The 14040-nt window shown below is 45.9% G+C and overlaps 1 protein-coding gene across 4 annotated transcripts; it reads left to right on the top strand.

Moving 5' to 3' along the window:
• Positions 1-4115: 4115 nt before the first annotated feature.
• Positions 4116-13640, top strand: SLITRK5 (SLIT and NTRK like family member 5). 4 transcript variants are annotated; one of them, XM_054056716.1, is made up of 3 exons: positions 4275-4409; positions 5723-5928; positions 6910-13640. In XM_054056716.1, exon 3 carries the CDS (start codon positions 6918-6920, stop codon positions 9777-9779), a length of 2862 nt encoding a protein of 953 aa, XP_053912691.1. In that variant the 5' UTR covers positions 4275-4409; positions 5723-5928; positions 6910-6917; the 3' UTR covers positions 9780-13640. The 4 variants fall into 4 exon arrangements, with proteins under 4 accessions (XP_053912689.1, XP_053912691.1, XP_053912692.1 ...); XM_054056717.1 differs by having other exon boundaries at positions 4277-4409; positions 5834-5928; XM_054056715.1 differs by having other exon boundaries at positions 4303-4409; positions 5105-5928.
• Positions 13641-14040: the final 400 nt, after the last annotated feature.

Here is a 14040-nt window from a genome sequence, read left to right as displayed (position 1 = left end):
ATGATACAAGAACTCATGAAAAATCACATCCTTCACAATTGTAAAAAATTGTAAACCTTCCCACCTGTTAGGAAAATCCTGCCTAATACATCATAGAATCACATTTCTCTTTTCCTGAGTACTTCTTTTATATTGGCAACATCCAGTCACTACCTTCAGGTGTTTAGAATTTTGTATAAAATTGGATCTTCCCGGTTTATAGCAAAAGTTTTAATTCATGACTTTGTAGAACGTGTTACTCAGCTTCACACCATTCCCATCAGTCCAGGTCAAATGAAATTAATAAATACATGAAACAAACTTGTAAATATTTATATGTTAAATGTAGACAGTAACATTGATTTTGTATTTATACTTACATTGTCTATGTATTTCCATATGTAAGTTTCCGGACACAAACACACATATATACAGAGATGTGTATATATATATGTGTGTATCTACGTATATATAAAAGGTCCCACACACAAAAAAAAAAACTGAGCCTGTGCCTCTAGTTCTTTTTATTAAACAAATTAAGAAAACCAACTATGATCACCTTCAAAGTAGTTCCCTTCTGAGCTGACACACAGCTGTCAATTTTCAAAGCAATTCTGCAGACCATTCTCTGAAAGGCCGCAGAGCATCTCTGTCATTTTTGCTTTCACATCTTCTATGGACAAAAAATGGGTTCCTATCAGCACCAACTTGATCTTTAGTAAGAGGGAGCCAGGGTGGTGAATAGGGTGGGTGCTCAAGCACAGGGACGATGCTATTAGCTTAAAAACTGCTTCATGGACAAAGCATGGTAGGCTGGCACCCACCAACATTCTCCAATCAAGGGCAAGAAAATGTCTGTATTTATTTGAACATGTATCCACTTGTACGGAGTGAATTGATCGAGTTGAGCCTCATCTCACTGTGACAGGTTAGAACGCGTTCTATAACCACCTCTTTGTCTCTCCTCTCACACTCTTGGTTCCTGAGCTATAAGTTTAGTCTCATTTTTTTAATGTCAGATCTCATATTCATGCTCTTTAATTACACTAATTAATTCTATAAGTCTCTGATATATTCTCAAAAATTCAAAACTGGTCATGAAGAAACTCCACTACTGACTTCAATCCACTCAGATAATTCCCTCTCGATGTTATTATGTACTGTCCCCTTGAGTAAGCTGCTTAGAAATTTTGCAATTCTTGTATCCATCCTCCTGATTTCAAACATTTTGAGTCCTTAGTTATGGACTTGCAAAAAGCAAGTTCTTTGCATTGTTCTATTGAGCACTCTAGGACAGAAGTTTTCTGGACCAAATATTGTGCCACGCAGTACCAGATATGCTGATGTGTGGTTTCTCTTGCCCTATCCCCAGTTTAATTATATATCAAAATTTACATATACAGTCTTAACAAAAACAGAGGCAACTTCTCCAGTAACTATTTAATCCAGGTCTATTTTATTCTTAATGTCCACCCTATCCTTTAACATCCATCACACTTGTTCTCATTTTATTTACATGGCTTAAAAAGTTTTTGCTATGATTCAGCTTTCTGTGCAAGCCTCAGTTTAACAAGGTTTCTGACCATTCTGTGTGGGTTTTATACCATCTAATTATTGATGCAGACTTCTCCTTGCTAATCAATATCTCTTTTTCATTACTTATAGGTTTTGTGCTTACCCTTAATAACTTGTTTAAGGTTTTCACATTCTGGGAATTCTTTCTTATCTCTGTTGTTTTCTCCCTCTCTCCTCCAATTTAAACATTTAATAAAGTTGACATTATTTTACATAAAGTAATATCATGCCTTATCTGAATTCTAATTGTAATTCTCAAGACTACATGTAACATATATAACATAGAATAGAATAGAATAAAATAGAATAGAATAGAATAGAATAGAATAGAATAGAATAGAATAGAATAGAATAGAATAGAATAGAATAGAATAGTCTACCAACTTAGGTTTTATTAAATTGGCTTTTCTATTAATCATACTTTTTAATATCTCATTAGCAGAGAACGAGAATAATTAAACTGAAGCACAGGTACAATACCGACCTTTACGCAATAGTTTTAAACACGATTTCAGGTTTATGAAATGTCAGTATTTCTAAAATGGTTTTGTTGAAGGAGTTAAGCTTAGCCTACCTGCCAAAGTTAATTAAAATACCCCTCTCTCTTATGAATAAAGACGTATCTATGTGTGTCAGAGAGAAAAACAGTATAGAAATACAGAGATGACAAACCTCAAAAATGCAGGCATATATGCATAAAGCCCTATATATTCAAAATACATTACTATTCAAACCAAGAATGTTTTTTTAAAAAAACTTGTTCTGTCTCCTGGCACGTGGGAGAAGAGGCCAGCACCCTCCTCTACACAATCTCCTTCTAGCTAGTTATAGATAATAAGGTCTCCCCTCAGCCTCCTCTTCTCCAGGCTAAACAATCCCAGTTCCCTCAGCTGCTCTTCGCAAGACTTGTTCTTCAGCCCCCTCACCAGCTTCGTTGCTCTTCTCTGGACACGCTCCAGAGCCTCAACATCCTTCTTGTAGTGAGGGGTCCAGAACTGAAGACATTATCCGAGGTGCGGTCTCACCAGTGCCCAGTACAAGAGCAGAATAACCTCCCTGGACCTGCTGGCCACGCTGTTTCTGGTACAACGATGTTCAGATATGAACACGGTGTGCTCAAGATATGGGAAGTGGTAAGTTCACATATCATATGCAGAGCACCCTTCCCTCCTCCACGCTTACAAGCTCACCCAAGAAAACCCACGAAGGCACAACTACATCTGGCATTACTTTTTTCACGGAAAGGGTCATCGGGCACTGGAACAGGCTGCCCACAGAGGTGGTTGAGTCACCATCTCTGGAGGTATCTAAAAGACAGGTAGCCAAAGTGCTCAGTGATATGGTTTACTGGTTGATAGGAATGATTTGACTCGATGATCCAAGAGGTCTTTTCCAACCTGGTGATTCTATGATTCAATGATTAGAGCTAAAGCAGGATTCCAATCTGTCCTGTGCACACGGGATGCACTTTGTTTCTGTTTGCACAATGCCAATTTACAAACCAAAACGCATGGAGCACTTAACGAACACACAAGTGCAAGCATTCACCCATCTCCGTATGTGTGTGCGCGATCAAATTACTTCTTTTTTAATGAAGAACAGTCAAACACGTAGTTTGGCGCAAAACACAAACCTAAACATAAAAAGCGCCACCGCTGCCACAGTCACCTTTGTACGGCGAAGCCCCTCCGCATTCCACGTGTGAGCGTAATGAGCCGCAGCTCTTCCAAAAGGCAATAAAGACAACGCCTCCTATGCGGCGTCGCCTGCCCTACCGCCCCCCCTCCCCGCCACGTGCCCCCCGGCCCCGCCCCCGCCACGTGCCGCCCCACCGCCCATCCGCCGCCCTGCGCTGCCACCTGGCGGCCGTGGGAGGCGCCGCACCCAGACCGCGGAGGGGTGGGGGAGCGGCACCGCGGGCTCCCCCGATGCCGCAGGGGGGTGGCAGGGGTCGCCTACAGAGACACGTTATGGTCGCTGCGTCCCCTCCGCGGCTGGGGGGGGGGGGGGGGGGCACGTGGGAAAGAGAAAACGAACGGCACGAACGCGCGCCCCGCGTTCACGGTGTCGGAGGATGCCGTAGCGAGTCTCACTGCGACCCCACGGTCGGGCGCAGCTCCACCGCCGGGATTGCGGGAAAGCTGGTGGTAGCGGCGAGGCGCGGAACTCGGGCCGTGACGGGGGAAGAAGTGTGAGCGTAGCCCGGGCGGAGGGGGAGAGCGGGGGGTTGGGGGGGAAGAGGAGCGCGGCGCTTGCATCGGCACGTGCGGCCCTGCGGGTGCCCGTGCGGCCACGCGCGCCCGACCGGGGATCGCCCGCCCCCCCCCCCCCCACGGCGCGCGCCCTCCCTCCCGACGCCTCTCTCCCCCCCCCCGCGCCAAACACCGTCCTCCTCCCTCCCGCCGCCGCTCCGCCCTCGCTCCTTTCCCACCCACCCCCCCCCCAGCCCCCGCGCCCAGCGGCGGCGGGGAGAGCGCGGCGCTCCGCCGTCCGCACCGCCCCCCCCCACCCCCCCCAACCCCACGGCGTGCGGGGCGCGCGCGCGCTCGCGGGGCCGCCCGGGAGCGCGCGCGCGGGCTCGCGCGTGTGTGAGTGTGTGTGCGTTCGTGTATGAGTGCGCCCGTGCTGCGTGTGTGTGTGTGCGTGTGTGTGTATGTGTGCGCGCCCCTGTGCGAGCGCTGGTGCCTCGGCGCCGCCTGCGTGCGGGGGGGGGGTGTCGGTGCGCGCTCCGCACCAAGCCTCCCCGGCTGCCGAGATACTCGCCTCCGCCCCGGCGGCTCCGCGCAGCGCCCGCGCAGCGGGGAGGAATCTTCATGGGCTGCCACCATGCTTGGGCCCTGGAGATTTCGGGCGAAGTAAGTACCGGGATTGACTTTTCTCGCGCTCTCTTTCTTCTCTTCCTCCCTTCCTTCTCTCCCTCCCGCCCCTTCACCACCGGGTCTTTCCTTGCTGTTGCTTTCCAACCCCGCCCCCCCCTCCCGTTTCCCATTCCTCTCGGAAAGCCATTTCTCCCTTCTCCCAACTCTGGGTGCTGCTCAGTTGGGTGGCAGTGTCCGGCTGGGGCTGCTCGTTCGCTGCTGCTGTCGGCGGTACTGAAAGCTGCTTCCAGCCGGATATGCAGTGCGGTAATCTAAGGGTTGAACTCTTCGGGCTAAAAAAAAAAAAAAAAAGAACCACGCACACAAGAAAAATCCCGATGCAACCCCTTTCCTCTTCTCCCCTCCCCCATGTGCCCCCCCCCCCTCGCTCCCTTTCCCAGTCTGAACCTCTGTAGGGAGCTGGCGAACAGCAGCACGCAGTGATCATAGAGGGGTTTCCAGGGCGGGATTGCAACCTTGCATGTAGCTAGCTACAACTTTATTTTCTTTACCTCCCATTTGCCTCCCCCCCTCCTTTTTTTTTTTTCAGGGAAAGAGAGAAAGGAGGAGGGAGGGAATACTGCATTTGCCTCCTTTACTAACCATAATTGAATTAAAGTTGTAAAATGCCTGGGAGTTTAACACCGACCGGGCAGGTTTTCAATGGCTTTTTTTTTTTTTTCCCTCCGAAGAACTGTTGGTTAATGGATGAATGGATCTGATCAAGCTGAGAAAGAATATGCTAGATACATGCCTTTGAGTAAGATTTCTGCTGCCTTTATGCAGTGAAGCTTTTTGCTTTGAGTAATTCTGATCCAGTTGACGTCTGGTCAGAATTAGAGAGAGATTCGCCGAGACTTCCGATTTCTTGCTGCATGACTGCCTTTGCTGCAAGTGCTAGATTTGCAGCCTTGGACCTGATGCCACAGGAGATGTCTTGCATTACTGAGACTTACCATTTTTCAGGATGCATTCCTCCAAACCAGAGTTCTGTCATGAGGACTGGAGGTCTAAGGTGGACAACAGAAAATGCAAGCCTGCTCCAAGATCCCAGCTTTTAAGCCTGGATGATTTATCAGTCTTCCCCTACCGACACACACAATGCATTTATTTTCCCTATTCATACTGCTTTTTAGACTAGAAGTGGAAGAAAGCCACAAGGAGTCAGAAAGATTGCAAGAAGGAATGGAAATGGGATTTGTTTTCAGCTAGCCGAAAACTGGGTATTAAATTACTGACGTAGGTCAATGGTAGGGTTTCCCTTCTATCCCCTCGGCTTTTAATCAGCCTGGGTGTCTTCTCCTCTAAAGGATGAAGAGTACTGACAGCCATCGCTGCTTATAATCAGTAACTCTGATGTTTGGAGTGCTGGCGATGAGATATTTCTGTGAGACCTATTTAGATCTCTCCAATTCTACCAGGCTAGTTCTGCAGAACATTGGGAATAAGCAATATGTCAGATATGGCTGAGACTCTGAAGATGATCCGCATGTTTTACATTTTTCACAAATTTGGGGTGAGTGGTTAAAACATTTTCTTTAAGAATGTGTGTGTGTGTGTGTGTGTGTGTTTGTGTGTGTGTAAGAACTGAAGACCTTTGCTTGATAGTCAGCTGTTAAATTGTATACAACTCCTGGGGGAGGAGGTGAGATAAAATCAATTAAAATTATTTACTTGTGTAAAGATCCAAAATTTCTCACACTGAGGAGAGCTGTGAAGTGCACTGAAGGAGGCTAACACATTTAATCTCATTACTGGAGAGTTCCTCCACAAAAGTCATCTGCGTATGCGTGTGTGAGTGTATGTGTGTCTATGTCTGTGTGGGTGGGTGTGTGCTTTGTAAATGTATAGATAGAAAAAAAAAATCCGTAACAGTGTTTTAAGAAATCTGTGATGTGGAGAATGTGTCAGTTTTCTCTCTGTTGAATTAAGCTCACGTTTTCAGCACTGAGCATTTTTCTTTGGATTCCTACCATGGCATTGCCACCACTGGTTAAAAATCAAGGTAGAAGGAGGGGAAGACCTTGGTGCGCTGTTCACTGGGGAGGTTCTGAAGGGAAGGGGGAACTGGGTAATAGGGGAGGTGGGAAACCTTGTAAAATGGTGCTTCTTTTCTCTTAAATTAGAACCATGAAACTGAACTGACAGCCATTTTATGTATATTTATGGGGCTCATCATGAAAAAAGAAATTCAAGAAAGCATTGAAATGCACCCCACATGAAGAGAAACTGAACAATTCCTACTGTGACCTCACTTTTTGAAACACCACAGGCATTTGACTTGCTAGGAGTTGCCCATCAACATTTTAATCAATGCACGTCATCCAGTCTTTGCAAGTGTGGGAATTGCAAGTGACAGGAGGGTTTTTTATTTTGTTTGTTTCATTAACAATCCATTATCTACCCCACTGAAGTTATATGTAAACTTTGTGTCCATTTTAAATTTTATGGGGCTATGCCATTATGCTCCTTTCTTTTTTTCTCCTTATCCTTACAGGAAATAAAATGTACGCTTGCTGCTCTACAGTAACTTTGGAACAGGATCTCAATAAAAAAATGCATATCTGGATGCTGCAGACGATCGCATTTGCTTTAACATCGCTAGTCCTTTCGTGGGCAGAAAGCATCGAGTATTATGGGGAAATCTGTGATAATGCATGTCCTTGTGAGGAGAAGGACAGCATCTTAACAGTGAGCTGTGAAAACAGAGGGATCATCAGCCTTTTTGAGATCAGTCCACCAAGGTTCCCCGTGTACCACCTCTTGTTGTCTGGAAACCTTTTGAACAGGCTGTATCCGAACCAGTTTGTCAATTACACGGGCGCTTCAATTTTGCATCTGGGGAGCAATGACATACAAGACATTGAAACCGGGGCCTTTCATGGTCTGAGAGGTCTAAGGAGGCTGCACCTGAACAATAACAAGCTGGAACTTTTACGGGATGACACTTTCCTTGGACTAGAGAGTTTGGAATACCTACAGGTCGATTATAATTATATTAGCGTCATTGAACCCAATGCCTTCAGCAAACTGCATTTGCTGCAGGTGCTGATTCTCAATGATAACCTCCTCTCCAGTTTGCCCAACAACCTTTTCCGTTTTGTGCCCTTAACACACCTGGACCTGAGGGGTAACCGGCTGAAACTATTGCCCTATGTGGGCCTTTTGCAGCACATGGATAAAGTGGTAGAGCTGCAGTTGGAGGAAAACCCCTGGAATTGCTCTTGTGAGTTGATTGCTCTAAAGGATTGGCTGGACAGTATCTCCTACTCTGCTCTGGTGGGAGATGTGGTTTGTGAGACCCCTTTCCGCTTACATGGTCGAGATTTGGATGAAGTCTCCAAGCAGGAGCTTTGCCCCAGACGGCTCATCTTGGATTATGAAATGAGACCACAGACACCATTGAGCACCACAGGGTATTTCCACACTACCCCAGCCTCAGTCAACTCTGTGGCCACTTCTTCTTCAGCTGTTTACAAATCCCCTTTGAAGCCCCCCAAAGGGACCCGCCAACCCAACAAAACAAGGGTGCGACCCACTTCCCGCCTGCCCTCAAAAGACCTGGGATACAGCAACTACGGACCCAGCATTGCCTACCAGACCAAATCCCCGGTGCCTCTGGAGTGCCCCACTGCCTGCACTTGCAACCTGCAGATTTCTGATCTGGGTCTCAATGTCAATTGTCAGGAGAGGAAGATTGAGAGTATTTCTGAACTGCAGCCCAAACCCTATAATCCTAAGAAGATGTATCTGACAGAAAACTACATTGCTTTGGTACGCAGGGCAGATTTTGTGGATGCCACTGGGCTGGATTTGCTGCATCTGGGTAATAATCGGATCTCGGTCATTCAGGACCGAGCTTTTGGGGATTTAACTAATTTGCGAAGGTTGTACCTGAATGGGAACCGGATCGAGCGGCTGAGCCCAGAGCTGTTCTATGGGCTGCAGAGCCTGCAGTACCTCTTCCTGCAGTACAACGTCATCCGGGAGATAGAGGCGGGCACCTTTGAACCGGTCCCGAACCTTCAGCTGTTGTTTTTGAACAACAACCTGCTGAGGTCTTTGCCAGGGAACATTTTTTCTGGTCTGTCTCTCTACAGGCTGAGCCTGCGGAGCAACCACTTCTCCTACCTGCCAGTGAGCGGGGTGCTGGACCAGCTGAAATCCCTGCTGCAGATCGACCTGCACGAGAACCCCTGGGACTGCACCTGCGACGTGGTCGGCATGAAGCTGTGGCTGGAGCAGCTCAACACCGGTGTCCTGGTGGACCAGGTTATCTGTGAGTCCCCTAAGAAGTTCGCCCAGAACGACATGCGGGCCGTGCGGGTGGAGCTGCTGTGTCCCGACTACTCGGACATCGTCGTCTCCACGCCCACGCCGTCGCCGGGCCAGCTGCCGGCCAGAACCACCTCCCCGTCCGCCACCGTTCGCCTGAACGGCACGGCGGCGGCAGGGGGCTCGACGGGCGGCGGCTCCTCGGTGCCGCTCTCGGTGCTGATCCTCAGCCTGCTGCTGGTCTTCATCATGTCGGTCTTCGTGGCGGCGGGGCTCTTCGTCCTGGTGATGAAGCGCCGCAAGAAGGGCCAAGGCGACCACGCCAGCGCCAACAACTCCGACGTGAGCTCCTTCAACATGCAGTACAGCGTCTACGGCGGCGGCCACCACCACCACCACCACCACCCACACCTCCAGCAGCACCCGCCCCATCGCGGCGGCGGGGGCAGCGCGGCGCTGCCCAAAGTGAAGACGCCCGCCGGGCACGTCTACGAGTACATCCCGCACCCCTTGGGCCACATGTGCAAAAACCCCATCTACCGCTCGCGAGAAGGCAACGCGGGGGAGGATTACAAAGACCTCCACGAGCTCAAGGTCACCTACGGCGCCCACCCCCTGCAGCCCGGGGGGGGCACGGCGCCGCCCCCCCCGCCGCCGCCGCCCCCGCCGCCCGCGCCCGGCGGGGAGGAGGCGCCCGCGCGCAGCCCCGCGTACAGCGTGAGCACCATCGAGCCGCGGGAGGAGCTGCTCTCCCCGGGGCAAGACGCCGACCGCTTTTATAGGGGCATTTTGGAGCCCGACAAACACTCGCCCTCTTCCGCGCTGGGCACGCCCGGCTCCGCTCTCCCCGAGTACCCCAAGCTCCCCGCCGCCTATACCTACTCCCCCAACTATGACCTTAGGCGCGCCCACCAGTACTTGCACCCGGGGCCGGGGGACGGCAGGCTCCGGGAGACGGTGCTCTACAGCCCCCCGAGTACTGTCTATGTAGAGCCCAACAGGAACGAGTACCTGGAGCTAAAAGCAAAACTAAACGCAGAGCCGGACTACCTCGAAGTGCTGGAAAAACAGACCACGTTCAGCCAGTTCTGAGAAACAGCCCCCTTCCCCTCGCACCCCTCCTCCCCGTCAGCCACAGCAGTTCGTTCTCTAGAGGATTTGTATTTAACAACCACACGCAAAACAAAGAAACGTAAATAATGACCTCCCCGCTACCCGGCCACCCCCCCACCCCCCCCTTAATTTGTTTTATTGTAGGGTGAAGTGCCTTGGCACAGTATTTTTCAGCTTCGGGGAATAATTCTGAAAGGGTGTGCTGTTTATTTTATTTTATTTTCAGGACGGTTTTTTTTATCTTATTTTACTGTGTTTGGCAGTCGGAAACCACCTATTGTGTAAATGGGGCACAACGCTGGCATTGTTTGTGTGACCATGTGTGCTTGGGGAAGGTGGCAGGAGGGCCATGTGAGGTTATATTCAGGTTACAAGTACAAAAGTCATGGTAACTTTTTTTTAACAGAAATTGTTTGATTTTGTTTTCTTTCTAGTTGAAGAATACAGCGCACATTTTCCCCTTTTAGCCATGGGTGATTCTAAATGGCTTTTATGGAGAGATTAGCACACCCCGAATTTAATACAAGGTTTCCTTTTTTTAAGGATGTGTTTGTATGCTTTCTGGACTTTTGAATTAAAAAATATATTATGATCTTTAAAAGGATCACTGTAGATGTGGACAAATCATTAAAGAGTGCAGAGATATATGATCCATAACTGGTTAGTGAAAATAACTTATTGATGAAATATAAAAGAATATTTTATTGTAGCACCTATTTTTATATGCACATTAGCATTTCTCTTTCCTTCACTATTTTAGGGCCTAATCCTACAAATTCTTACTCATTTGAGTATTTCTCTTTGTGAAAGAAGTCCCAGTTTAGGCCTTCATCCTGCAGGCACTTAAGCACCTGAACAAGTTTGCCAATGTGTGTAGTCATAAAGACTCACTCATTGAGCACAGTCAAATGCCCAAAAGATTAGAATAGAGGACGCAGAACTATTCTTACAAATAAAACTACTGGGATGTTTATATGGTATTTCTTTTTTCAGGATAGGGTCCAAAGTCTGTGGATTGCTTTAAACTATTGCACTACATTGAGAGCTTTTTTCCCAAAGCTGGTGTAGTATCAGGAGGACCTTTTAAATCACTACAGATAATGCCAATTATGACCAACAGACAATCTTAGACATCTAATCTGATCACAATATAAAAAAAATCATGTTCTTCTATTTAAAAAGGTACCTTTTAACAACCTCCTGCTCAGGCATCCTGTTGGGCAAACTAGTGAGGGACATGTAGAAGGCATTCATTTTAGCACGAAAAAAATAATGGTTTGCTTTTGATTTGTCAGTTTTCTTTTTTTTTCTTTTTTTTTAAAATTGTTAGTTAACCAAAATATAATTATTTTACAACTGTTATAGCCAGTTTCTGATTGTTTAGTCAAGTATGATTGCACTTGTACAGATCCATGTGTTTACTGGCATCCTGAAAGACCAAATAATGGACTGTACACATCTATAGACAATGTCTTTACCCCTTTGGGCAGCAGGCAATGGCAAGGGTATTCATAAACACACCATCACTGTAAGATGGGACAACTGATGTCTCATATGTATCCCAGCACATGTGATTTTTTAATAGTTTCTGAATAAACACTTGATAAATATTTCAAATATAAGAACATGAAGTAACGAGTATCTGGAGTTTAACATTTCTTGCTGAAATCATCTGTTTGTATGTTGGATTCTCTTTACTGCAAACATGGCTCATTAGAAAGGTCTAACATTTTTAGGCAAAATAAAACATATGGTAATTACCAGCATATACAGCGTGGATCAGAAAGTGACATAGGGATGTGTTTTACCAATGTATTGGATAGGATAGTTTTATATTTATATTTTGTTTCTTTGCTGAAGTGTTCTTTAATATACAGAACAGGGTAAATGATATTTCACGTGTTTTTGGGTTTTTTTTCATTAGGTTATTATGTTTTGTATTGCTTGCAGAGTTGCTCAGTAGTACATCTTTTATTGCAAAAGGGCTCTGTTCTGTTCTGCTTTTTCTATCCATGTACAATCTGTCACTTTCTACAAAAACAAAGCTACATAACCGATCCTTTGGAATTCAAGATAAATGTTTCGTTGGCATGTGTTCTTCCTTTTATGCCACCCACTCTGAGCAAAAGAATAAAAAAAAAAAAAACATGACTGCATTTAGCTTGGACAGTTTAGTAAGTGGAGTGTTATTTCAGTTTGAAATGCAGATATGAGGAGTGTTCTTTTGTCACCAGAGACACAACACAAGGCTATTCTGTGCACTGCTCTCAATCTCCTGCAAACTTCCCATTGGCACTGTTGAGAGATGTGAGTATTGCTGCCTGAGGTGCACTTTTAGGGCCCTAATTTTGAATTACCTCCTGTATAATTATCAGTGAAACCAGTGGCCTGGTTCTCCTTCCATTTAAACTCTGTAGAGGCACACTGTTGTTAAATGGGTATAAGTGAGAAAATTTTCAGCCTCACTGGCTTCATCATTCACTAAGAAAAAGGCTAACTCAGTAAGGATTGAATGTGCAGGTCCTGCAAACAGTATGTGTCTGTTCATGTGTATATACATTTTTTTTTCTTTGTGGTTCAAAGCTCGTAAACAGGATTTTGCATAGGTGTTACTAAAAATGTAGGATTTGGTCCTTAATGTGAAAGGTACATTTTACATGGCATTCTGCCACAAAGAGGCAGCATCCACAAATGAGTAAATGAACAGGAATTGCTTGGATTTGTAAGAAAGAGCTGATAGAAATGCCTCGGCAATCTGTTTATGCTTGTATTCTAAGGCTGCCATTTCTGAGGCTGTTAGTGCTGCTGCTTCCATTTTTTTTCTACACACACTTAATAACTGGTAATGAAGAATTTTTCCTATGGGTCTGCACTTAAATCTGAAACAATAAGTCTCTTCAATTTCTTATCTTCAGTAGAGAAAATATCAGTTTCATTATTGGAGAAAAAATTATATTAAATGGCATCAATTACCTTTAGAAAATGCATTTTTGAAGATAAATCCTTTAAAAAAGAAAAGGATACAGAGTGCAAAATAATATTCTTTAGCCCATAATTATCCTGAAACACACCTCAAAGGGCTATTTGTGAATGAGTTCTTTAATAGAAGTAGGGTTTCCCACTCAGTTGCTATGATGATATATCACCTGTGGAAAATCTTAGTAAGAAAAAGTAGAGGGGAATGTGATTTGACAAAGGAAGATATGTTTCTGATTTGAAAACACTGGATGATTTGTTTAAAGAAAAAGACATTTGTATAAGAATGTATCCTTTATTTTGTTAGCAAGATCAGTGATACCTTCTGCATGATGGTCTGCTGAGTTAGGGCTGACCAAAGGGGTAAAAGTATAAGGAAAAGGAAATAAAATTCCTACTTTAAGAATTCTGAATATTATTTTAGCTTGGTTTAAGTTGGTTATCAGACTGGTTTCAGTTCGGTATTAACGTGATTTTTTTATTTATTTTTTTTTTAAGTCTTTTGACAAGTAATGTTGAGCTTACCAAATCACTCATATGGCCTCACGTTTTATTTCAAAAGAGCTTAAAATTCTGTGATAAAAGAGGAAAAAAGGTGAAAGAGAATCCCAATTTCTCAATGTTATTACTAGAATCAAATCATGGATTGTGTTAGTACAGAACATTGATTCTTATGAAGTAAAAGAAATATTCTTTGTACTTTCTTTCATTTGTTTTCATATTGTGCCAATTTAATGCCCTAAATACTAATGGTGAGTTTAGCAATGAGATATCTTTCACTCTCCCTCCCTTTCCTTTTTCTTTGTTCATTGTATTCCCTTCCCTTCCCTTCCCTTCCCTTCCCTTCCCTTCCCTTCCCTTCCCTTCCCTTCCCTTCCCTTCCCTTCCCTTCCCTTCCCTTCCCTTCCCTTCCCTTCCCTTCCCTTCCCTTCCCTTCCCTTCCCTTCCCTTCCCTTCCCTTCCCTTCCCTTCCCTTCCCTTCCCTTCCCTTCCCTTCCCTTCCCTTCCCTTCCCTTCCCTTCCCTTCCCTTCCCTTCCCTTCCCTTCCCTTCCCTTCCCTTCCCTTCCCTTCCCTTCCCTTCCCTTCCCTTCCCTTCCCTTCCCTTCCCTTCCCTTCCCTTCCCTTCCCTTCCCTTCCCTTCCCTTCCCTTCCCTTCCCTTCCCTTCCCTTCCCTTCCCTTCCCTTCCCTTCCCTTCCCTTCCCTTCCCTTCCCTTCCCTTCCCTTCCCTTCCCTTCCCACCCTGCCCTTTTCTCACACCTTTT

Source organism: Cuculus canorus, chromosome 1 (genome assembly GCF_017976375.1).
Source record: "Cuculus canorus isolate bCucCan1 chromosome 1, bCucCan1.pri, whole genome shotgun sequence".
Taxonomy (NCBI): Eukaryota; Metazoa; Chordata; class Aves; order Cuculiformes; family Cuculidae; genus Cuculus; species Cuculus canorus.
The sequence above is the reverse complement of the archived record's forward strand: the minus strand, read 5'-3'. Positions and strand labels throughout refer to the sequence as shown.

Excerpts from the sequence above, each read along its gene's own strand:
- SLITRK5 (XM_054056714.1), top strand. The coding sequence starts at position 4,208 with ATGTGTGCGCGCCCCTGTGCGAGCGCTGGTGCCTCGGCGCCGCCTGCG. Across the intron at positions 4,410-6,909 it reads CCCTGGAGATTTCGGGCGAA|GAAATAAAATGTACGCTTGC; the intron begins GTAAGTACCGGG and ends TTATCCTTACAG.